At 40.2% G+C, this 24,950-nt stretch overlaps 1 protein-coding gene across 1 annotated transcript in view; it reads left to right on the top strand.

Moving 5' to 3' along the window:
• Positions 1-3,241: 3,241 nt before the first annotated feature.
• HABP4 (hyaluronan binding protein 4) overlaps positions 3,242-24,950 on the top strand; it is a 35,077-nt gene continuing 13,368 nt past the window's right edge. The window contains exons 1-5 of the mRNA XM_082401235.1: positions 3,242-3,713; positions 8,284-8,446; positions 13,852-14,013; positions 14,217-14,285; positions 17,972-18,055. Of these exons, the coding sequence (XP_082257361.1) occupies positions 3,353-3,713; positions 8,284-8,446; positions 13,852-14,013; positions 14,217-14,285; positions 17,972-18,055 (839 nt within the window). The 5' untranslated portion in view covers positions 3,242-3,352. The remainder of the gene's footprint in view (positions 3,714-8,283; positions 8,447-13,851; positions 14,014-14,216; positions 14,286-17,971; positions 18,056-24,950) is intronic.

The following is a 24,950-nucleotide window of genomic DNA, read 5'->3' as shown; positions in this document are numbered from 1 at the left end:
AAGAGGGAGTAATAATCCAGTGGCAAAACAGAGTATATGGAATGATGATTCACAAAAACTCACACACTTTATAGCCTGACTGGCCCCTCCGCCTTGGCCCTCACCCAGGTGTTGCTCTTTGCATGTAATCAAAGGTAATAAAGCTACATGCTTGTAAATTCTCTAACTTTCTGTGAATTTTAAGTCAATCTGGAAGATTTTAGTGTATTTTATTTTATTATTCCTAGTGGAATTTGCCTATTAATTAACTCAAGGCAGTTTACATTTTGTATGTAGTTAAACTTCACTGCATTTCCACTGGTGCCAATAAGTAACTGTTATGGAAGGGCTGGTGGTATCGTTCAGCATCCACACTTCACTGCTTTTTTTGTGTGCTTTATTTTCTGAGTTGTATGGTTGTGTGCATGTTTTGGTTTTTTCTCTTTGGTATCATAATTACTATCAAATAACTTTTATTGAGGATCTACTCTGGCCAGGTATGGTAATGAACACTTCATATGCATTATTGGACCCGGTTCTCACAATAACCCTCTGAAGTAGGTACCATTATTTTCTCTGTTTTACAGATGAGAAAACTGAGGCACAAGAATAAGGAATATGTCCAAGGTTACAAAGTCAGTTAGTGGCATAGCCAGGATTCAAATCATGGTCTAACTCCAAAATATAAGCTTTAAAAAAATTGTGGCAAAATACACATAAAATTTACTATTTTAGCCATTTTACAATTCAGTGGTATTTAACTGTCACCACTATTTAGTTCCAGAAAAATTTCATCACTCTAAAAGGCAACCTCATGCCCTTTAAGCAGTCAATCCCCATTCTTTTTCCCCTGAGCCCCTGGCAACCACTAATCTGCTTTCTATCTCTATGGATTTGCCAATTCTGGACATTTCATATAAATGAAATCATACAATATGTGACCTTTTGTCTCTAGTTTCTTCCACTTTGCATAATGTTTTCAAGGTTCATCCATGTTGTAGCAGGTATTAGTACTTCATTCCCTTTTCTGACCAAATATTAATCCATTGCACCACATTTTGTTTATCCATTCATCAGCTGATGTGCATTTGGTAGTTTCTACCTTTTGGCTATTGCGAGTAGTGCTGCTATGAACACTCAGGTACAAGTTTTTGTTTGAACACCTGCTCTCAATTCTTTTGGATAAAAAGTATAGGCTTTTGATCATAAGCCTCTGTTGACTCCAAGAAGGAGAAGACCAGATATCTTAAAATCTTCATTCAACAAATATTTACTGAGAACCTACGGTACAGCTACCTAGAATGCTAAGCACTGGGAATATGTTGCAATAATGAATAAGACGGACATCATCCCTGTTCTCTTCCTCGGGAATGACAGAAAGTTGAATAAGTGAGTAAAACACAGACCTGGCAGCAGTTAAGATGAAGGGTTCCTTTTCCATTTGCTATTAAAGGAAAGTAAAAGCTGGTACTGATGTATCTGAGCAAGATGCTATAACAGAATGCTTTTGATGCAAGAAACAAGTACAACTAAGACTAGTTTAAACAATAATGGCATTTATTGTCTTACATAATAATAAGTCTGAGGCAGGAAGTTTCCTGATTGTGGCAAGTCAGCAGCTCCACATCATCCAGGAACTAGGTTTTCTCCATCCTTCTTCTCTGCCATCCTCATAGTCACAATAAGGGCCAGCACTCTAGGCATCATGCCCTCCTCACATAACAAGGACCAAAGTACAGAAGTGGAAAGTTAGCAGATCCTGTCGCAATCCCTTTTTAGGTACAAGAAAAATGATCCCTCCAAGAAATCCTGCAGAATACTTTCCCTCAGGTCTGTTCTGCCAGATTTGCACCAGAAGCCTATTCCTACACCAATAATTGGTAGGGGAATGAAACTACAATGGGTGATTTAAGATTAATCAAGTTTGAGGCTGGAAAAGGGCCCAGTGTCCCCCTGGGGCAAACAGCTCCTTGATGCCCTAACAAAACACAGGTTTTGGGAAAGTGTAAGAGGGAAAGGAAGGGCTGTAGTATAGGCAGCCAAGAGTGTCTCCACCAGTGCCTAGGCAAGAATTCCTGGAGAAAGTCCAATTCACAGTTCTTCTCTGAACTTCAAGCCCTCAGTTGAATAAAACAACCAACGAACCAACCAACCAAACAAAACCCTAAACTTCAACATGTCCAAGACTGAACTTATGATTCTCATCAAAGTGGTCTATAAATGCTCTGTTTCTTTGTGAATAGCATCACCATTCCAGTTGCAAGAGCCAGAAAAATAGGAGTCATCATACTCTCCTCCTTTTTCCTCACCACCCATATCTGGTGCATCACTGAGTCCTGTTGATATAACCTCCAAAATAGCTCTTGGATCTACTACTCTCTTCACCTCCACTGACAGTATCCACTATCCAAGGATAGTGATCATCACCTTTTCCCTGGAGCTCTGCAGCAATCTTCAGCTTGGTCTTCCTGCATCCATTTTGACCTCCCTCCAACCTAGTCCTTCACATTACAGCTACAGCGGCCTTTTCAAACACGTGCTCATGCTTAAAATTTGCTTGCCGCTGCTCCTAGAATAAAGACCAAAATAAGGCCTTCCCCCAACTCTTAGCAATCCATTTCCTTGAGCTTGAAGGGGCTGTGCTCCACCCCAACTCAAGACTTGTGCACTTGCCGTTACTCATGTCCCTTGTCATCCTTCAGATCTCAGCTTAACCGTCATTCCCTGGGAAAGCCTCTCCAAACTTCCTAATTAGGTCAAGTCTCTCTGCTATAGGATCATAGAGAAGTCTGTGCCTTTTCTTCAGGGCACTTTTCTGCCTATAGGCTGTAAGATCTACGAAAACAGAGAGCTAGTATCTCCTACAACATAACGCCAGGCACATAGTAAGTGTACACTATACAGTTGTTGAATGGCTCAATCAATGTATAAACTTTAAAGAAGTGTGGCCGATGATGAATGTGGACCCAGTCCCAGAGAGAACATAAATTATGGCCGTGACCCACCTGCACGGTCCAGCAGCCTGGACCGCAAGGCTCGTTGCTCCTCCCAGTAGCTCCGCCCCTTGGGTCCTGCCCCTCCCTGCTGAATCGTGGGGAGGGGCATAGAGGTCGCATGACGTGACAGCAGCCGGCCGCTGATTGGGTTTCCAGGCGTGCTGGCTAGGAAAGGGGGCGTGTCCGCATGCGCTGATTGGCTGGCGGGAAGCTGCTGGACGGGCGGCGGCGGCGGCGCGGGGGCGGGCGCTGGTAGGGACGGGACTGGGCTGGGCGGGGAGGGATGTAGCTGCGGGTAGGATGGGTCATCGCTGCCGGCTTCGGTGAGACTCGCTCGCGTGGACCGCCTGCGGCGGGCCCGCAGTGGCCGCGGCGGCATGAAGGGCGCTCTGGGGAGTCCTGTGGCCGCGGCCGCCGCAGGCGCCGCGATGCAGGAGAGTTTCGGCTGCGTCGTGGCCAACCGCTTCCACCAGCTGCTAGACGACGAGTCGGACCCGTTCGACATCCTGCGCGAGGCCGAGCGCCGACGCCAGCAGCAGCTGCAGCGCAAGAGGCGCGACGAAGCGGCGGGGGCGGCGGCCGGGGCTGGCAACCGCGGCGGCAGGAGCCCGGCTGGGGCCTCGGGCCACAGACCCGGCGCGGGCGGCGGCCGGAGGGAGTCTCAGAAGGAGCGCAAGAGCCTCCCGGCCCCCGGCGCGCAGCAGCCAGACAGCCCAGGGGGCGGCCCTCAGCCGCCCGGTACGCGCGCTCCGCCCGGCACCTAGATGCCCCCGGGTGGGCGCGGTGGGCGGGAGGGGAAGGAGAATGGGGTCATGGAGGTCACCTCTCCTCAGCAGCCCCACGACCTCCTACTACGAGACTGGGATCACTGGAATCTGTTCCAGAAAGGGGAGGGGGCTCCAGGAAGAGTTGGCTGGAGTTGAGGGTCCCTGTGGCCGAGGAGGGTGGGAAAAGAGGACGGGGTGGGGGGGGTGTCATGCCCCTTCTGGCCTTTCCCAGTCCCTTCTGGGGGCGAAGGAGAGTGCAGGCTTGGAGTAGGGGGTTTCAGAACGCTGAAACTGAGGCTTTACAAGTTGGGCAAAGTTGAGGGATATTTCTGGGTTGGTGTGTGGGGGCGAACACTGAGGTCGCTGCCCCGGGGCTCTCAGATCTAGAACTAGCAGGGACATTCTCCATCCTGCAGCCCAACCTCTGCAAGATTCGCGTCGGGAGGCAAAAAGTAGTGTGGTGGGAAGGAGGGAGGGGAGCGCCTTTTAGGGAGAAAGGAGGAGGGCGCACGCGGACCCTGGGGGTGGTGGCGAGAGCCCGGGGTGTGTGAAGGATCGCCGGGGTGAGGGGCTGGGGCCTCTGTGATAGAGGGAAGTCCTGGGTGACCTCGGGGGCGGGCTGTGACGTCAGGGCCGCGAGCAGAATGCGGCGGGGGTGGACGCGGGGTCCCCGGCGGCGCCTTCCAAGCTCTGTGCCTTCACCCATCCATCCCCCTTACGGAGCCTCCAGCAGTCATCCCGCACGACTTTTCAATATAGCAGGCAGCATTGATGGGTTGTGTAACTTGTCATTAACTCAGGCTGCTTTAAGAAAAGCGTTTTTAATTAACCTTTTCAACAAGAATATTCAAAGCTCCCCACTCCCTGCTTAGCCAGAACGGCAAGTGCAAAGCTTGGTGTACTACTCTCTGCATCTAGGGACGGAGGGTGCTTAAGAGTCTTCTCACCTGAACTGCATCAGTGGCAAAGCCTACAAGTTTCCACCTGTGTTTCCTCTGTTTTTCAAAAATAAGACAGTGGTCCTAAGGTTTCCGTAAAAAGAATGTTAAGATGTATAATTCGACCACTCCAGCCAGTGTTTGGCAGTGTATTCAACTTGGCTTTACTGACTTGGTCCTTGCTTGATAAAAATTGTGCAGCCCAGCCCTGAGAGAATAACACCTGATTTGAGTGTTGGGGCTTTGACTCCTGCAACTAGGTAATGTTTACCTTTATCTGTGGAAAGTTCAATCCAGCATTATCTCTTGAAAATCAGAAAATTAAGTCACTATAATAAAAATATTGAAAATTATTTAAAATGCTAGTGGATATCCCAAGACTCCTTGGTAGGCCAGTACATTTATGAGCCTATTTAAACAGTGGGTGAGACTTGAGGTATTTTGTACATTTTGCATTATGTTCTATCTTTTCTTCTAAATCTATTTAGATAAATATCATAGTAATAAGAGAATTGGGAAAGGCTAAGCTTTATTTTTTAACAAGTGAAAATATGTATTTTAATGTGAAACTGAATTTAGTTTTCTATGTCCATGTATTGCTTTTTAACCTTTTTACTATTAAAAATGTCATGCATTTTTGTTATAAAAATTTTAAACAATTCAAAAGTGTATGAAGTAAAGTGAAAATCCTGTATTTTTCTTACTTTTAACACCTTGCATTTACATACATAATTGCACAGAGCTACTTCTTTTTTTCTAAATTTACATGATATAAACTGGGTTGTAACCTGCATTTAGCATTATGATCTAGTACAGTTATAACTTGCTAAACTAATAAACTTAGCACTGTAATCTAGTACATTTATAACTTTTTTTCTGTCAATTGTTTATGATCCAAGTGATCTGGCTTTTGAGATCTATATTAAAGAATTTTAGTTAGTTTTGTAGTTAAAATGGAAATTTTGTAATTCTAGTTCTTTTTCAAGCATGTTATTTCAGGAGCAAACAGCTCATTAATTTCCGTTTATGTAGTTACTGTGCTAAATTTATCTGTAATGGGTGTTAGAGAGCTACTCTCTCAAGGTTTTGTAGCCCTAATTGATATGGACTGTACTTTTCTAACACTCAAAATTTTTAATTTAGTTAGAATATTATAAATGAATGCTTAGTGTAGACAAGAATCAAAGTCAAAACAAGTTTGACATATAACAGAAACATTAATCTCAAAGGGATGTGGAAATCATAAGATTTTCCCATAGAAATAGGTTTTTAATGGCCTTCACTATTTAACAATATACATAGACCCTTGGATGAGCCTTGCTCAAAAAAATTCGTTCTTGAAGTCTTCAGAGGCTGTTTCAGCTTTGCTTTTCCTGGCCTTTCAGAACTAATCTCTGAGTCAAAGCTCAAATTTATTTGGGGGAAATCTCACTGTAAATTTTATTGTATTCTAAATTTATTCACAATAAATTTTATTGTCCCTTCATGTGGGCTTGGGGTTACATCAGTGATCAGACTGCATATGCCAGACTTTTATTGGAAAGGGCTAGTAAAATTCAATGTTTGCATATCCACTTGGAGCCGCTGATCTAGCACAGAAAAACTAGGTTCAGTTGCATTCTTGAATCCCTTAGTAGTAAATTGTGGGAAAAACTGGACCCCTATTGTCTTTGTTTTTTGGATTTTGGGAGGAAAAGGAAATGTTTGCAGGGTATTGATAATTATTCTAATAAGTTGCCAGTTATATTTAATGGTTTTCAACTTATACACAGAAGCTTTGGAAGAAGCTTTAGTATAAAGTATGCAGCAAATGTCATTTTAAATTTTGAATGATGAATTCCAAATTTAATTGATACAATTTTTAAAATAACCTTGAAAGCAGAAAGAAGGTGGGAATAAGCTCCTAAGTAATTCTGTAGTTGAGTGGAGATATTTAGTTTTTTTTTTTTTAATTACAGGTTATGAATAGGAAATTTGAAACTGTATTAAAATAACTTTTTACATTGAGGGAAAAGTATTGAAAAGTATTGTTACTGTTGATGTTCTTGCTGTTATGTCATGGTCTAATATAGTTTTCAACTTGTTAGGTAGTTAACTTTCACAACATTTTCTACCTTACATTTTAAATGCCTCTTCCAAATTTGATCTCTCTTAGTAACGTGTGTGCGCTCGGATCTGGCGTTGCATACTCCTGGGCAATTGGGCACCAGTGTCAGTCTCTGTTTCTGCAATAAAAGCATAATGCTCTGTTTATGATAACATCTTTCCTATATCCTAAACATGTCACAAGCTCAGATTGTGGCTTCAGGAAGCAAATCAGATTTAAGCATTTCCTAGGTTATGGGACATTAACTTACGATTGAACTTAGATCTGTTGTGCAATATTTCACATTTCAAAAAAATACTTTGTTAGCTAACAAGTAATAAATTGCACAGTTTTGTGTTCCTGGTGTCACGACATGATTTTTGCTTTAAAATGAGATTAGTAACGTATTGGAACTATGTTAATATTTACATGTGCCTAGTTTATAAAGATTAGATAGAAAATATTAAGTGGGAAAATAGGAGAATACATGTAAACATATATTTCTTAAGAGTCACAAGTATCTGCCTAAGTAGAAGAGGAACCCAGTAGTTTAAAAAAATACCCATTAACTCAAGTACATTTAATATTTTTTATAGCCATACAATAAATGTGAAGGGTGACATACCAAGAAAAATCTAAAATTTTCTACTAAAATGAAAATTGTACATAATGTTTGAGATGGAGACCTATTAAATGTATACAAAGAAAAGATAAACACACATTTTTGGAAGATGATTTAAGAAGTAACAAAGTTCTTCACAATATATTCACCAAATATTAGTTGCCTTAAGACATAGACCCTGCTGAAAAATTTTAAAGCGTCAAAACCAAGAGGAGTAAAAAGAGAACAGAGAAGGCTGGAGTGCCCCAGCCCCTACCTCCTCAGTGCTGGCCACTCCATGGACGGGAGATGCCCCTTCAAGTACTGGCCAGCCCTTGCATGAGTTGGCAAATACCAGCTTGGCCTCATATTTGAGAAGTGTGATCATAAATGTGTAAATCCCATCAAAGAGCAGGAAAATCTGTTTTCAAATGAGAACGATATAATGGTACAAACTATTTAAAAATGAAAACTTTATTAGCCAATGAATGATAAACTATAGTTGGAATTCTCAAAATATGTTCTGGAATACAGGGTATTTATCCTTTAATTTTCTGGAAGGAACTTAGCTACCATGTTTTGATAAAGCTGCTCTTGTGAAATGTAGTTGATAATATATCTCCGTAGCTATCACAGAGTCATTGTAAAATATCTGTAATTGTAAGTTAGTTGGTATAGTTTATCTTATCATACGTTCTAGGACATAGGGGGTTCAATGGTAATGTCAAAGTTTTATTAAAAGACGACTCTGGGCAGTAGTAGTATCAGCAACTTTTTTTCTTCTCTGAACTTTTCCAAACTTCCCAAATTTTCCTATGACACTGATTTCTAGAAAAGTAAAATTTAAAAGTACCTGTAATAACGTGCTGCTGCAGACCTTGTGTTCTAGCTCTCCCCTTTGATTTCTCCCTGTCAGGCCAGAAACGAACTTCCAGAAGAGGCGAGCAGCAAGGATGGAGTGAGAGCCGGGGGACAGAGGTGACGCTTGATAGAGCAGAGCGGAGATCCTACAGGGAATATCGACCCTGTGAGACGGAGAGGCAGGCAGACTTTACACCTGAGAAGTTTACAGATGAAAAGTAAGTACTGCAGACCTCGGCCTGGAGGGTTGGGGGAACCAGAAGGATTTTCAGAGGACTACTAGCCTTTGCAACCTTTTTGTGGTGCCAGTCCTGGGAATATTTTGCCAATTTAAGTACCAAATCATACTACCTTAGGTAACACGTGAAGCACCTTCCATTTATCTCATAGATGACCTTAAGTCTTGGTTCAGGAAATCATTACACAATGAAAAATGGATTACTTATTGGTAACTATGAAAAGCATTCTTATAACAAACTATATAGGAGTATGCTAAACTGATTAAATTTTCTTTTGAAATTTAGGCCAGGGATATAATTATGTTCTTGATTTAGCAATACTAATTTGGGCTACTAATGAATTTAAACAAATTCCTAGCCCCATGTCAGGTCAATAGGTTATCACGATGAAATTGGACAAAATAACTGATAAAATATGTGACACCAGTTTAAGGCTCCCATGCCGTCTCTAGAAAGTGCTCTGACCTGGAAGATGGTCTCAGGCTGGTGCAGCCTGACACCCTTCTGAGTAATGTGGCATGTGGGCTATCATGCCCACCTATACACAGAAAGCAGTTCTTAGTGTCTTACGCTTGGCACTAACAAGATGGATGCTTGCTGCCTCAAGTTTTTAATTATTAAACCTGCATAGCACTGGGTTTAGATTAAAACAAAACAACTTGTGAATCATGTTTAAAGGAAAAGAAAGTTAAAAAGGCTAAAAGAGACTAGAATAGTGTACAGTTTAATGTCAAGGGAGCCGTTATTCCCAAAGTCTTTCAACTTCTTGACTACCTATTCCACTACACATTCAAAACAGAGATGGTATATCTGCCACCATGTTAGAGGATGAGGGCTAGAGAAAGGCTTAATTCTGCTTTTTTGGGTGATTAGTTCAAATTTGCTATGTAACAGCCGCAGTCTGCTTGCTTACAGAAAGCCTTCTGGATCAGAGCTGCTTATTTTGGGAAGCATTTGTGTATTTTTTTCCTTCACTGCAGGGATTTATTCTGTGGAAATACAGAAATTATAACTCATGTTTCCAGCTTTTTTAGTAGCAAAATTATGAGTTTTTTTAAAAGGATAAGTCTTTATATGTTACCATGAAAAAAACTGCCTATTAAGGGATGCCTATTTTGGATACAGAAAGTTTTAAGAATTATGTAAGGAATTCCCATATACCCTCATCCAGATTCTCCAATAACATTTTACCACATTTGCTTTATCATACCCCTCCCTCACTCTCTCCTTCTCTTTCTCCTCTCTCTCTTTCTCTCTGTCACACACACACACACACACACACACACACACACACACACACACACCCCTCTTTTTTCCTTGGCATTTGAGAGTAAGGTGCAGGAATGTCTCTTTATCCCTAAATACTTTAAATATATTTCCTAAAAACATGGTACAATTTATCAAACTCATTAACATTGATACAATACTATTATCTAATTCTCTAAATTATGTAATCTACAGACTACTCAAATTGCACCAATTGTCCTAATAATACCCTTCTAGCAGAAGAAAAACAATTTTGGTTCAGGATCCAGTCCAGGAATGTGCATTGCATTTAGTCTTCTTTAATTTAAAACAGCTCTTCAGTTTTTCATTTATTTATGGATTTGACATTATTTAAGAGTATGGACCAGTTATTTTGTACAACAGCCCAGAATTTGAGTTTGCCTGCTCAAATTCTTAATGCTCACCAACCTATTAAAAAAGAGGATAAGCTACATGTAGAAGAATGAAATTAGAACACTACCTAACACCATCCACAAAAATAAACTCCAAATGGATTAAAGACCTAAATGTAAGACCAGACGCTATAAAACTCTTAGAGGAAAACAGAGGAAAAACACTCTTTGACATAAACCACAGCAAGATCTTTTTTGACCCACCTCCTAGAATAATGGAAATAAAAACAAAAATAAACAAATGGGACTTAGTTAAACTTAAAAGCTTTTGCACAGCAAAGGAAACCATAAACAAGATGAAAAGACAACCCTCAGAATGGGAGAAAATATTTGCAAATGAAACAACAAAGGATTAATCTCCAAAATATACAAACAGCTTATGGAGCTCAATATCAAAAAAAACAAACAATCCAATTAAAAAATGGCCGGAAGACCTAAATAGACATTTCATCAAGGAAGACATAGAGATGGCCAAGAGGCACATGAAAAGATGCTCAACATCACTAATTACTAGAGAAATGCAGATCAAAACTACAATGAGGTATCACCTCACACCAGTTAGAATGGGCATCATCAGAAAATCTAGAAACAATAAATGCTGGAAAGGGTGTGGTGAAAAGGGAACCCTCCTGCACTGTTGGCGGGAATGTAAATTGATACCACCGCTATGGAAAACAGTATGGAGGTTCCTTAAAAAACTAAAAATAGAACTACCGTATGACCCAGCAATCCCACTACTGGGCATATACCCTGAGAAAACCATAATTCAAAAAGAGACATGTACCAAAATGTTCATTGCAGCACTATTTACCATAGCCAGGACATAGAGGCAACCTAAATGTCCATTGACAGATGAATGGATAAAGAAGATGTGGCACATATATACAATGGAATATTACTCAGCCATAAAAAGAAATGAAATTGAGTTATTTGTAGTGAGGTGGATGGAGTTAGAGTCTGTCATACAGAGTGAAGTAAGTCAGAAAGAGAAAAACAAATACAGTAGGCTAACACATATATATGGAATCTAAGGAAGAAAAAAAAAAAAAAGTCATGAAGAACCTAGTGGCAAGACGGGAACAGAGACACAGACCTACTAGAGAATGGACTTGAGGATATGAGGAGGGGGAAGGGTAAGCTGTGACAAAGTGAGAGAGTGGCATGGACATATATACACTACTAAACATAAAATAGATAGCTAGTGGGAAGCAACCGCATAGCACAGGGAGATCAGCTCTGTGCTTTGTGACCACCTAGAGGCATGGGATAGGGAGGGTGGGAGGGAGGGAGATGCAAGAGGGAAGAGATATGGGAACATGTGTATATGTATAACTGATTCACTTTGTTATAAAGCAGAAACTAACACACCATTGTAAAGCAATTATACTCCAATAAAGATGTTAAAAAAAAAAAAAGATGTGGCACATATATACAATGGAATATTACTCAGCCATAAAAAGAAACGAAATTGAGTTATTTGTAGTGAGGTGGATGGACCTAGAGTCTGTCATACAGAGTGAAGTAAGTCAGAAGAGAAAAGCAAATACCATATTCTAACGCATATATACGGAATCTAAAAAAAAAAAAATGGTACTGACAAACCTAGTTGCAGGGCAGGAATAAAGATGTAGACATAGAGAACAGACTTGAGGACATGGGGTGGGAGGGGGAAGCTGGGGCGAAGTGAGGGGAGCATCGACATATATACACTACCGAATGTGAAATAGTTAGCTAGTGGGAAGCAGCAGCATAGCACAGGGAGATCAGCTCAGTGCTTTGCGATGACCTAGAGGGGTGGGATAGGGAGGGTGGGAGGGAGGCTCTAGAGGGTGGGGATATGGGGCCATATGTTTACATATGGCTGATTCACTTTGGTGTACAACAGAAACTAACACAGTACTGTGAAGCAATCATACTCTAATAAAGATCTATTTAAAAAAAAAGAGAATATATTTTATAAGAAGGGGAGTATAAAGAAGCAATTGAGCATATATTTAATTGGGGGTGGGGTAAACCTGTGGGATAAAGAAAAATGATTTAAGGGATTAAAATAGACTAGAACACAGGGTTATTTTTAGGGTCAGCTTCAGTTACTATTATATTATTAATGAATTCGTTATTTTATCAGTATCTGATCTAGATTTCATGTAAATTTAGACCCGATTTTGACTATTGGCATTATTTTCCATATAGAGTTTTATGCTTCATTTCTTCTCAGTTTTTAGGTAGACTTCTTTTCTTTTACGGCCCTGTCCAACTTCCTGGTTAAGAACTTACTGTTACTTTTCATTTGTCATTGTTTTAGAGCTCTGCTTTAGATATTTACTGTAATGTGGAATCAGATTCTACAACAGTCTCTATTTAAAATTTTGGTTTTGGTCTGGGGAGGTGGGAGACAGAAAGGCCAGCTTGGAAAATTGATTTAAGATGATGTTTCTTGAAAGAGACTGGCATAAAGTTAATGATTGGCGCTTCTGTATTTCTTTATCTTTTTGAGTAAGGAGAATTGTGAGTTTTGTATCTTTTTATCAGTGATTGTATAGTAGCTTTTTAATGTAACATTTTCAGCCTGTTTCAGTAGACTGGAACACACCTCTAGTTCTGGTGTTTGAGCCACTAATGTCACTAGATTTCAATAAGTAATTTGTTGCTTTAAATGTTTTTAAAAGCCTTGACAAATTAAAAAACATAATTTATCTTATTAAACTAGGATTTAACAATGAAAAAGATGAGGCCCTTCCTGCAGAAGCTTTGAGTCTGGTGGAGGAGAGACAAGTCCTCATAAAAAGTGACAGTGACCAGATGGTAGCAGAGAATGGATGTGAGGAGAAGCGGGCGGTCAGGCCCTGGATCCAGTGGGTGTGGCAGGGAAAGAGTGAGAAAAGGCAGATTCTTGGCTTGGACACTTCCACGTTGTGAGTTAGGGACCGTAGTAGGAGCAAGGGGTCAGTGTTGGTCATGTATCTTCAGGGCCATGGGGTGACATAGGGGGATGTCCAGGAAGTAACTGGCTTTGTGGCCTGAAATCAGAGAGACCCCCAAATGAGAGACACAGGGTCACGTGAAGGGGCCATGTAGCATTAGCATAGGGACGAGGACGATGTGTACAGGAGGTGGGGAGTCAGGAATGCTGGTGCTTTTAAGGACAAATGGGTAGGTATCCAGAAGATGAGATATCCAAGACATATTCCATGAAAAAGGCAAGGTGTAGAACCTTTCCCTGTATGTGACTCTGCAGTGTCTGCCTCTGAGAAGTGGAATTGTGTGGCCAAGAAGCAAGAGGAGTACCTTGTGAATGTTTGGGTATTACCTATTTCAAAAATCATTTTATAAGGATGAGCAGGGAAAGAGAAGCCAGAAAGGACAGAGGAAAATTAGTGGTTGGCAGTGTCAAATGATGCATAAGGGTCAGATGACCTAGAGACAAAAGTTGCTATTGGATTTAACAACAAAGACGTCATCTTCAGCTATCTTCCTCATCTGTGGGCACTAGTTGTAATTAGACGACTGTACGTGAAGGGCTCAGAACAGTGCTAGAGATAGTATGTGCTCAGTAAATTTAACTATTAATTTTTTTATTCAAGACACACAATTCTTTCCAATATACTGTAGCCATGATGTCCTTTTAGAATTTTTTTTTAATCAAAAAAAGCCTTAGCTCTTTAATGCAATTCACTGCTTTTTATTATACTCATCTCTTCCAAGACCAGTTGACAGGTTTGATCGAGACAGACCACTGAGAGGTCGTGGAGGCCCAAGAGGGGGCATGCGAAGCAGAGGCAGAGGTGGTCCTGGGAACAGAGCTTTTGACGGTTTTGACCAGAGAGGGAAACGAGAATTTGAGAGATACAGTGGGAATGATAAAATGTAAGTTTCTTTGTAAATGGCTATTTTCCCTTTAAGATCTTGGTGTGAATCTGTTGTGTGTTAATATTTAGTTGACTTTATACTAGTATGCAGTTATTCCTAAGGGGGCTGATCCTGGGACAGTTTTTATGATCAACTTTTCTGATTTGGAGATTGACTGGAGACCAGCTTCCAGTTTAAGGGAATATTCTTTCTTTTTCTAGAGCAATCAGAACTGAAGACAACATGGGTGGATATGGAGTTCGCACCTGGGGATCAGGTAAAGATACCAGGTATGGTGCAAATGTGTACCTTCTGTGAACCTACAATTAAGTGGAAATATCTGGATCTTTATTTGCCTGTCTTGAAAATTATGTCCTCTGTGTTATGCTTGCCATGTCTTTATACTTGTGTGCTTTACGTAGCGATTGAATTTAGGCTTTTGTTTCATGAGATAACTTTTTAAAACAGTTTTGCTATGTTGTGGTTAGATTTGAAACTGCTTTCAAAATTCTTTTATTTTATCTTATTTTAGCCAAGCAAATTGTATATTTGCTGATGCCCCAAGCACATGGCACTGTATATTTGCATATGCCTCAGAATGCTTTTTAAATTCCTGGATATTCTATACTTTATTTTTCTGTGACTTTCCAAAGTTTTTGTATACATTGCCTCTTTTTTTTTTTAATAAGTTTATTTATTTATTTATTTATTTATTTTTGGCTGCGTTGGGTCTTCGTTGCTGCGTGCAGGCTTTCTCTAGTTGCAGCGAGCGGGGGCTACTCTTTGTTGCAGTGCGCGGGCTTTTCATTGTGGCTTCTCTTGTTGCGAAGCATGGGCTCTAGGCGCACGGGCTTCAGTAGTTGTGGCACACGGGCTCAGTAGTTATGGCTCGTGGGCTCTAGAGCGCAGGCTCAGTAGTTGTGGCACACGGGCTTAGTTGTTCCGCAGCATGTGGGATCTTCCCAGACCAGGGATCGAGCCCGTGTCCCCTGCATTGGCAGGTGGATTCTTAACCACTGCGCCACCAGGGAAGTCCCTGCATCTTGATTTATAAAATCATTTGCAGATGAAAGCTCAATGACAAGTTTCACCTGAGGTTCAAATTTGATATTTCTCAGGCTTTATGATATCTCAGATCTGTGCCAGTTTTGCTACTTAGGGGAGGTACTTGGTTCTGCTATTTCTGTCATTTCAGGGCTGCAGGGAAGTACGAGGAATGGGTTGCTCCAGGATGTGTTGCAGGGAAGGCTTTACACAAGTTTGAAGGTTTGAGGGGATCCAGACTTCCACTTTTTTTCTTTTGAAGAATATAGGCTCTTTACATAAACTTATTTTTCTTAAATTTTTATCCTTAAAAACAAATGTACAAAATGAGATCAAATGTAAAATTAAATTTACTACCATTGCACATCTGTGTTGTCCTTGAAAAGAAACTTGTTGAATGTTTGTCAATCTAGGGTTCTATAGAATCTCAAATACAGACTTTTTCATTTTGTTTTATTTTACTGTAATAGTATATTTTTAAAAAGTAATATAGGCACTTTCTGCATCATCTGATTTACTAGCTTATTTAATACTACCACCCCATTTCAGTTTGCATTTGAGTTTAAAATCATTTTGTCTCCAAGTGATTACTTACTCTAAGAGGTAATTATTGACCTTGGAACATGAAGAAGTGACCACATGTGCTCCTGGCAGATGGTATGTCCCAATGTTAAAATGAAACGTGCCCCATGGCATTCATTTTGGATTGGTTTGTGAGTTATAAAGTCAAAGCTCTTAGGTGGTAATAATGTGTAATTGAAAGTTCTTTTGTAGAATAAGACTTTAATTTCTTATTTAATACATTGAGATTTTGATTTGCCACCATGGTATAGTGCAGCTGAGTTATGATTAATCAGAAAACAGCAGAGGTGAGCCTAACAATAAGTGATGTGTTCGTGGCTGACAAGGGCGAGTGCTGCACCACGCATTGGAGGTGTGAGGGTTTTGCTGTAGTTTAGTATTCCTGTTTGAAGACATTGGCAGTATAACTAGATCTAAGGACAAGATGCTTTCATAATGGTGTGACTGAGCCATTTCCATTGTTATTGGTTTTCTTCAAGAGTTTGACTGTTAGTACCTGTGCTGAAAATAGAATTTTCTCCATTTGTAATAATTTTAAAAGTGTAATATCAGATATTATTTTCTTGTTACTAACTGGAATAGACACCCACAAATGCAGTTTTTAATAATACTGCCTTCCAACTTTTGTTGTGAAGAGCCAAGACAGTTTTATGTAGTAATCAAGCAACACTGGATTAAATCTGTTCACTGTCATAGATTTGGTTAAGTATGAAGTCTGATTGAATTTGAGCTAGTTAACAAAGCATTGAGGTGTTTAAAATTGTTTTGTAACCATACTTGTGCAAACAGGCATTTTCTACATAAGTATAACTGAAGTCAAAATATAGGCATGGGCCCTGGAGCTTTATCTTTCTTCTAATAAATCCAACATTGGTGATTTACTTTCAACAAAATAATAAAATTTGCCAAAATAAATTGTTGCTAATCTTGAAACTTGTTCTGTAGTTTTGGTCATATGGTTCTATAAGCTATGGTTCTATTGAGCTATAAGCACAAAATTAGTTTTATGTTTATTCATAAAATAATTTAGGTCAATACAGGAGGGAGGTCTGTGATTTTTCTTCTAAATTGATTGACAGGTTTAAGAATTGCTGGTCTCTTTGTTTTGTATTCTGCTTCTTTTTTCTTCCCCTATATAGTTATAGCCCTTTTATGATTTTTAATTGTTGAAAGCTATGAACTGTCAGTGAATCCATGTTTTTTATCCCCTTGGTTTATGACATGGCCAAGGGAATAAAGAGAAAGTTGGAGTAATACAGCACTGCCACTGCTGCTAGACTCCTGGATGCTAAAAACTCCCATGACCCACGAGGGTCAGGCTGATGTGTAGAGGCTGCTTTTGTTAGAGGACTTCAGTCAGGCAGAGCAGCAGGGATGTCCTTCCAAACAGGGAGAACATTTGATTTAGGACCTTTTTTAAAAGTAAAAATTATTTATTCAAATTTTGTGTTGGAAAACTGAGTTTTTTTTAAAGTTGATAACAATGGCTTTGAGTTGAGAATTAAAATATTTTTAATGTAAAAACTCTATTCTTTTATTATAGTTCAATTTATGTTTACTTAAAAAAAACCTGATTTTATGAAGATTTTTCCTGAACTGGGGATGAAAAAGTGCTGGGTTCTGAATGTAGAGTGTAAAATATTTCTATTATATTGACCAATTTTAGCATTTTCCTGAGAATGAAATTTCTTTTGCTGGTACTTTTTTAAAAGTAATGTTCGGATAGGATTAATGTCAACATAAAAAAATTAAGATTATGTATTTAAAATTCAAATTGTTTTTCACTGTGCTGTAATTTCTAATCTGCAGATTATGTATTTAGATGTGATGGTATGTAAATTGATGTTTCAAAGCCTTATTTTTCTGGTATGGTTATCACCAGCTTGTTTGTAATCCTACACATTCCTTTTTGTGGAATGTTTCCACTTTCTTGCCATTTTCTAAAGTTTGAAATGGCATATTCTTAACTATTTTAAGTCATTTAACACTAACAGGTTGAAAATTTTTATGGCCCCTGTTAATATTTGGAATTTCCTAGGATAATAAGAGTTTTGAATAATTGTTCTGGTCCTTTACAATCTGTTTTTAATTTTAGGCCATTCATGGAAACTTGTATTTCTCAAAGTACTTTTCACACTTTTGGAAATAATTTATATGGATTAGCAATTAAGAGCATTTTTCTTCCTCTTGTTTATTTTGACGTGGGTTACCTGTATGTACATATTAATTCCTTGAGGGATGTTTACTTAAGAAAAAGGACATTGAAATGTGGTTTTTTTCTATCTTGAATATGTAAGGGCATTGATGTAAACAGATCTGTGTGACTAGAGTGGTTCTTGCTGCTTTGCAGTGACATGGACCCGACTGCCCCCATGGAAGAGACCACAGTGGTGGAGGAGTCCCTGGGCCCCCTGGAGGAGGAATCTCCAGCCAAGTGGGTATTTCATTCATTTTACCCATTGGGTTGTTGGTGGTTTTCTTAAAGATTTATAAGAGGTCTTCATAGAATAGGAAGCTCAGCCTTTCATCATATCACAGAGGGTTATCTTCTTAATGTGTTAATGAATAATCAAACTAATTAATAGTTCAAATCATCTAATGAATGATTATTAATGATAATTAATGGGTTGAATTCAAGTATTCTGTCCTGTGCCTACAACTTATTTTCCATCAGCAGCCTGTACTGTGACTAGTCTCTCTCTCATCAGGACCCCCATCTTTTGTCCCTTTATTCTCTCCCGGTCCCTCCTTCCTCTTTTCTTCATGGAGCTTAGTTCCCTGCTCCATCTGTAGCACCCTTGCCAAGGCTTTAAACTCCCTTGCCCCTTGGGTCTATGAGTACCTTGCTAGCAAATGCACCCACCTCCTGGACAACCGGTAGCCATCTGCCTTCTTTCTGCCTGCATCCACAGGCTGAGCACTGCAAGATACTCAGCAGGACTGATGGGAACCCCTGTAAATTCCCGATCACCACATTCTGAACTGAGCCCTCAACACCGCCCAGCAATACCCATTTCTTGGATTCGCTCTTTCCCCCACCCACTACAATGACTGGCTCAGTCCTTCCTGTCCCCTCAGAGCCCTGACATTGCCCCCCACTTTCCCCTTCTTCCATCCTTACGACACCCACACCTCCTCTTTCATTTTCTGGGTACAACTTGGCCTCCTTTGTCACAGAGAAATTACACCACTCTCAAAGGTGCAAACCTGCCTGCACCTGCCTCCTGGGCTTCTTCCCTTGTGGTAAAATAGAGGCACCATCCCTCCACCAGCCTCTCCAGCGTTTGGATCCTATTTCCTACTGACTTCAGAGAAATCTCACTATCAGTTAGCTCCTTCGTTTTTAGGCATACTCACTTCCTTCTTCCCATCTCTGGTCTTCTTATCAACATTTTACCTGCGCTCAATCTCTCCTGTTTTAAGCCTCTTGTTGCCCCTACATTCACATTCAGCTGCCTTTTTCGGGGTTATGTGCATTCTTTCTTCATTTCCTCCCCTTCACTTCATCCTCGCTTCACTCCAGGTCTGGCTTTGTCCTCATTGCCCTTCTGAAACAATCACCACATGTCTCCAGACCTAACAGATGTTTCGGTCTGCATCTTTCTTGACCTCTCAGAACATGTGACTTTACAGGCATACCTCAGAGATATTGTGGGGTTTGATTCCAGACCACCTCAATAGAGTGAATATCACAATAAAATGAGTCACACGATTTTTTTGGTTTCCCAGTGCATATAAAAGTTACATTTAGACTATACTGTAGTCTATTAAGTGTGCAATAGCATTATGTCTAAAAACAAAGTATACATACCTTAATTTAAAGATACTTTATAGCTAAAAGATACTAACCTTTTTAACATATTTATCATCTCAGCCTTCAATGAGTCATAATCTTTTTGCTGGTGGAGGGTCTTGCCTTGATGATGGCTGCTGACTGATGAGGGTGGTGGTTGCTAAAGGTTGGGGTGACTGTGCAGTTTCTTAAAATAAGACAGCAATGAAGTTTGCCATATTGACTGACTCTTCCTTTCATTTGAACACTTAGAGGCCATTATAGGGTTATTAACTGGCCTAATGTCAATACTGTTGTGTTTCAGGGAATAGGGAGGCCCCAGAAGAGGGAGAGAGATGGGAAGGCCAGTTAGTGGAGCAGTCAGAACACATACAACATTTATTGATTATGTTCACTGTCTTATGTGGGTGCAGTTTGTGGCACCCCAAAACAATTACAATAGTAACATCTTTGTATCATTGGTCACAGATCACCATGATAAATATAATAATAATGAAAATGTTTGAAATATTTCGGGAATTACCAAAATGTGACACAGAGACATCAAGTGAGCAAATGCTGTTGGGAAAATGGTGCTGCTAGACTTGCCCAACGCAGGGCTGCCACAGATATTCAATATGTTAAAAAGGCAGAATCTGTGACGTACAATACAACAAGGTATGCCTGTGTTGATTTCCTCTTAACCACAACCTCCCATTGGTTTCTGCATTCTTCTGGCTTGCTTTCTGCTGCTCAGTTCCTCCTTTGCAGACTCATCCTTGTCTTTCCGCTCTTTTAAAATGTGGAGTTCTTCAGGGCTCTGCCTTAGGCCCTCTTCTCTGTGTCTAGTGTCTCTTTATAGGATCTCATGCACTCCTGCAGCTTGAGTTGTCATTTATCCCCTGACTCCAGAATATATATCTCTGGCTCCAACCTTCAACATGGACTCCAGGCCCATGTGTCCATCTGCCTCCTAGACACCTCCCTGTGGGCATCCCAAATGCACCTCATGCTCAGTGTGGCCAGGACTGAGGTCCACAAGCCCCCACCCTCATTAGGTGTTTCTGTTTTGCGGAACGGCATTGCCATTCATCCAGTTGCACAAACCAGAAACCTAGGAGTCATTCTTGAGATTTCCTTCTTCTTGACCCACTGTCTCCCCAAAATCCAATCTGTCACCATGCCCTGAGGATTTGTACCCTTTTATATCTACCATCTCCACTCGCCGTCATAGTCTCCGCTACTGCTATCTGCTCTCTCACCAGAGCTCCTAATGGGGCTCCTTGCATTCTCACATTCTACCAACCCACCCATTTCACACCAAAGTGGCTTTCACACTGCCATTCTGATCATCATGCCCCTACCCCTCGAGTAAGACCCTCCCTCTGGTGGCTTGCTGTCCTTTTTCTGTCCCTTGCCCTGACCTGCACAGTCCTGCATGGTCCGGCCCATGAAGAGCCCTCAAGTTCAACCACTCCTGTGCCTTCTCCAGGTTCACCATGTGGCCCTTATTTCATGTTCCCAAGCACCTTTCTCTAGCTCCTATGCCACACCTGCCAAAGAGCTTTTGCAAGTGCTGTTTTCTTGTTTTTCTGTACCTCTCTTCCACACCTCCTTCACCCTTCACCTATTTATTTAACTCTTACTCATCCTTCAGCTGCGAAGAGGCAATGCTTAAGAGCAGAGACTCTGAGCCAGTGTTCTGGGTTCAAATCCCAGCTCTGCCATTTACTAGTTTGGCTAAGTTATTTAATCTTTCTGTGCCTCAGTTCTCTTCATCTGTAAAATGGGAATAATAATAACACCTACATCAGAAGGCTGTTATAAGGATTGGTTGGGTGTGCATGTGTTTCATGTAGAGTGGGGCCTGGCATGTAGTTAGTGCTGTATAAATACCTACTATTATTATTGTTACTTATTACAAGAGTAAAGTGCTACGATTGATGATTGTGAAAGCTGTTAAGTTACTATTCAAAACAACTAAGTAATGTATTTAATTAAAGAAATAGATTAATAGTTAATATGAATATTTAGACAGTAAGTTAACTAAGAAAATAGATCAACAGTGTATATGAATGTTAAGAAGTGAGTTAATTAGATACCTTCAGGAAAAATTGGATCCTTTTTGAGCCAGTAAACCATTTATACAAATTCAGGTAATATAAAGCAGAATAATAGAGAGTAAATTATAGCATAATTGTAATCTTTAGAATTGATTGAGGTACTCTAGCATTCATAATATTAGATAAAATAATTATTGCAATTAATCAGTTATTCTGAAAGACAAAATAATACTTAATGATTTTGTTGGCAGTCTCATTGTCCACGATATCCTAGTGGAGCTAGTCAGCAAATCTCTCTCCCTCTGCTGAACATGCTGGACAGTGAGCATCCAGTTAAAATTGCAGGAGCTGCAGTGCACCACAGCTGCAGTCTAGTGGCCGACCACATGAGAAATTCTTGTTTCTGCACTGCCTTGTCAAATTTTAAAATTATTACTAACATTTGTAGTAATACAATTATAGTTTTTTATAATTTCAAAATTAGGCTTGTATATGCATTCTAGGATGGAGATGCTCTCTGATCTTGGCTTTGTCGGGATATTGACCTAACAGCCAAGCTTTCAGCATTCAGCCAGAATGTATATTTAGTGCAACTCTTGGTTTAGAACTTCTTGGTAGGTGAATTTAATGTACCCTTGCTTATTTTCAAACCTACAACCCAAAGTACATACATTTTCCTCAAATTGGACACATTTTGTTGACAGTTATATGTGCTATGCCCTTCCTTCCTTCTTCGTTTCATTACAGAAGTATTACATGTTTCTTGTCACGTGGTGTTCTAATGTCCAAGGATACCTGTGACAGTTTCCTGTTTTGCTTTAAGAGTAAGTCTAATATTTATTGAGCATTTCTTGTGTGCCAGGAACTGCTCTAAATGAGTCTATGGCTTAACTCATTTAACCCTTTGCTGCCTGTGAAGGAGAAGGTACTGTTCCTATTCTAATGCTGAGACATACAGGTTAAACAACTTGTAGTAAATGTCAGAGCCAGAATTTGAACCAGGTATTGTGGCATGAACATTCATGTTCTTAACTGTACTGAGTGGTAGGAATGGTTAAAAGTGCCATTTAGACTGACTTACTATTAAGAACTGCAAATGGGAGAAGGTGGTTCTGTAAGCAGGGGAAGAGCTGCCAGGATCACTGAGGATTTCCCTATTAAGTAACATGGATCAACAACTCCCTTCCATCCTTAAAAATTTTAAACTCTATGAAAAGAGAATGGTGAGGAAGCATTATTACAAAATATCTGCAATTAATTATTTTGTACTTTGTTTCCAAGGGTATTTGCTTAGACAATGAAGATTGTTATGTACTGAGTCTTCTTAAAGCAGGACCACACCTCTTTAAAATTTTTATCGCAAATTTATGAGGAGCTCAAAGTTTATCATGAAATTCACTTCCCTTTCAGTACTTAATTTTTTTCTTTTATTACTTTTTTGGCTGCATAGGGTCTTCGTTGCGGCACGCGGGATCTTTCATTGCGGCACGTGGTCTCTTTGTTGCAGCGCTCGGGCTTCTCTCTAGTTGCGGTGCCTGGGTTTCTCTCAAGTTGAGGCACTCGGGTTTTCTCTCTAGTTGTGGCGCATGGGCTCCAGAGTGTGTGGGCTCTGTAGTTTGCGGCACGCGGGCTCTCTCCTTGAGGTGCACGAGCTTAGTAGTTGTGGTGCACGAGCTTAGTAGTTGTGGTGCGCGGGCTTAGTTGCCCTGTGGCATGTGGGATCTTACTTGATCAAACCCACATCCCCTGCATTGGAAGGCGGATTCTTTACCACTGGACCACCAGGGAAGTAGCCCTTTCAGTACTTTGGAAGGACGTAGGAGGTATTATTTACATGTTAGGTTAGATCCACTTGCCGCAGTTAAGTATTCAGTGAGTAAAGTTTTATTTCTAGAACCCACTTTTCTTGATTCACTGCACATTTTCATTCAGGTGAAAAAGTATTGCCTGAATGGAAGTTTGGACATTTGAATTGTATGCTTCCTCTGTCCATATCTTGACTATCTTCCATCTAAGCATTTTTTCTGCCATCTTATTCCTTAAATAGCACAGAGGTTAAATGCGGGCTTTGGAGATAGAGTGAATGGATATGAAACTTGGCTCTTTCATTTATTTGTTAGCTGTATAACCTGTCTCCTTGATTTTCTTACCTGTAAAATGGAGCTGTTAATTTTAACTAACTTGTGGCATTAATTATCATGAGCAAATTAATGTAAAGCACTTTGAATAGCATCTGGCACCTAGTAAACATACAGTAAATATTAGCATTATTATCCCATTTATTTCTACATAAAGATAACTGTTGTTAAAACAGTTCTATTTCTTCTATAATTTTACCCATTTAGAAACAAAATGTATAATTATCAAATCTTCATACAGCATTGTTCACATTACAAGTCATAGATTTGATGACTTATATCTATAAGCAGTTTTGATGGAAAATTCTTTCCAAAAATTTTTTATCATATTGGGTGGGCCAAAAGTTTCATTCGGTTTCTTCTGTAAAATGGCTCTAGTAGCACTTTGTTGTCTTTAACTTCATTGGAAACAATTTTGTTACATTGTATTTGACAGCTGTCATATCAGCGTGCATTTAAAAAAGACATAAAAATTGGTGAATTTTTGTGTAGCCATTTTAATATTGAAGATGGAAGAAAAAAAGCAACATTTTTGGCATATTATGCTTTATTATTTCAAGAAAGGTAAAAACGCAACTGAAATGCACAAAAAGATTTGTGCAGTGTATGGAGAAGGTGCTGTGACTGACCAAATGTGTCAAAAGTGGTTTGCAAAGTTTCGTGCTGGAGATTTCTCACTGGACGATGCTCCACAGTTCAGTAGACCAGTTGAAGTTGATAGCGATCAAATCAAAACAATAATTGAGAGCAATCAGTGTTATGCCACGTGGGAGATAGCCGACATACTTAAAGTATCCAAATCAAACGTTGAAAATCACTTGCACCAGCTTGGTTATGTGAATCGCTTTGATGTTTGGATTCCACATAAGCGAGAAAAACCTTCTTGACGCTATTTCTGCATGCGATTCTCTACTGAAATGTAATGAAAACATTCCGTTTTTAAAACAAATTGTTGGGGACTTCCCTGGTGGCACAGTGGTTAAGAACCCACCTGCCAATGTAGGGGACACGGGTTCGAGCCCTGGTCTGGGAAGATCCCACGTGCCGCGGAGCAACTAAGCCAGTGCGCCACAACTACTGAGCCTGTGCTCTAGAGCCCGTGAGCCACAACTACTGCAGCCTGCGCGCCTAGAGCCTGTGCTCCGCAGCAAGAGAAGCCACCGCAATGAGAAGCCTGCGCACTGCAATGAAGAGTAGCCCCCGCTCGCTGCAACTAGAGAAAGCCTGCACCCAGCAGCAACAAAGACCCAATGCAGCCAAAAATTAATTAATTAATTAAAAAAAAAATTGTGACAGGTGATGAAAAGTGGATACTGTACAACAATGTGGAATGGAAGAGATCGTGGGGCACGCAAA

This window comes from Balaenoptera borealis (assembly GCF_965194805.1).
Source record: "Balaenoptera borealis genome assembly, chromosome: 8".
Classification (NCBI taxonomy): Eukaryota; Metazoa; Chordata; class Mammalia; order Artiodactyla; family Balaenopteridae; genus Balaenoptera; species Balaenoptera borealis.
This window is presented reverse-complemented; position numbering and strand designations above follow the sequence as displayed.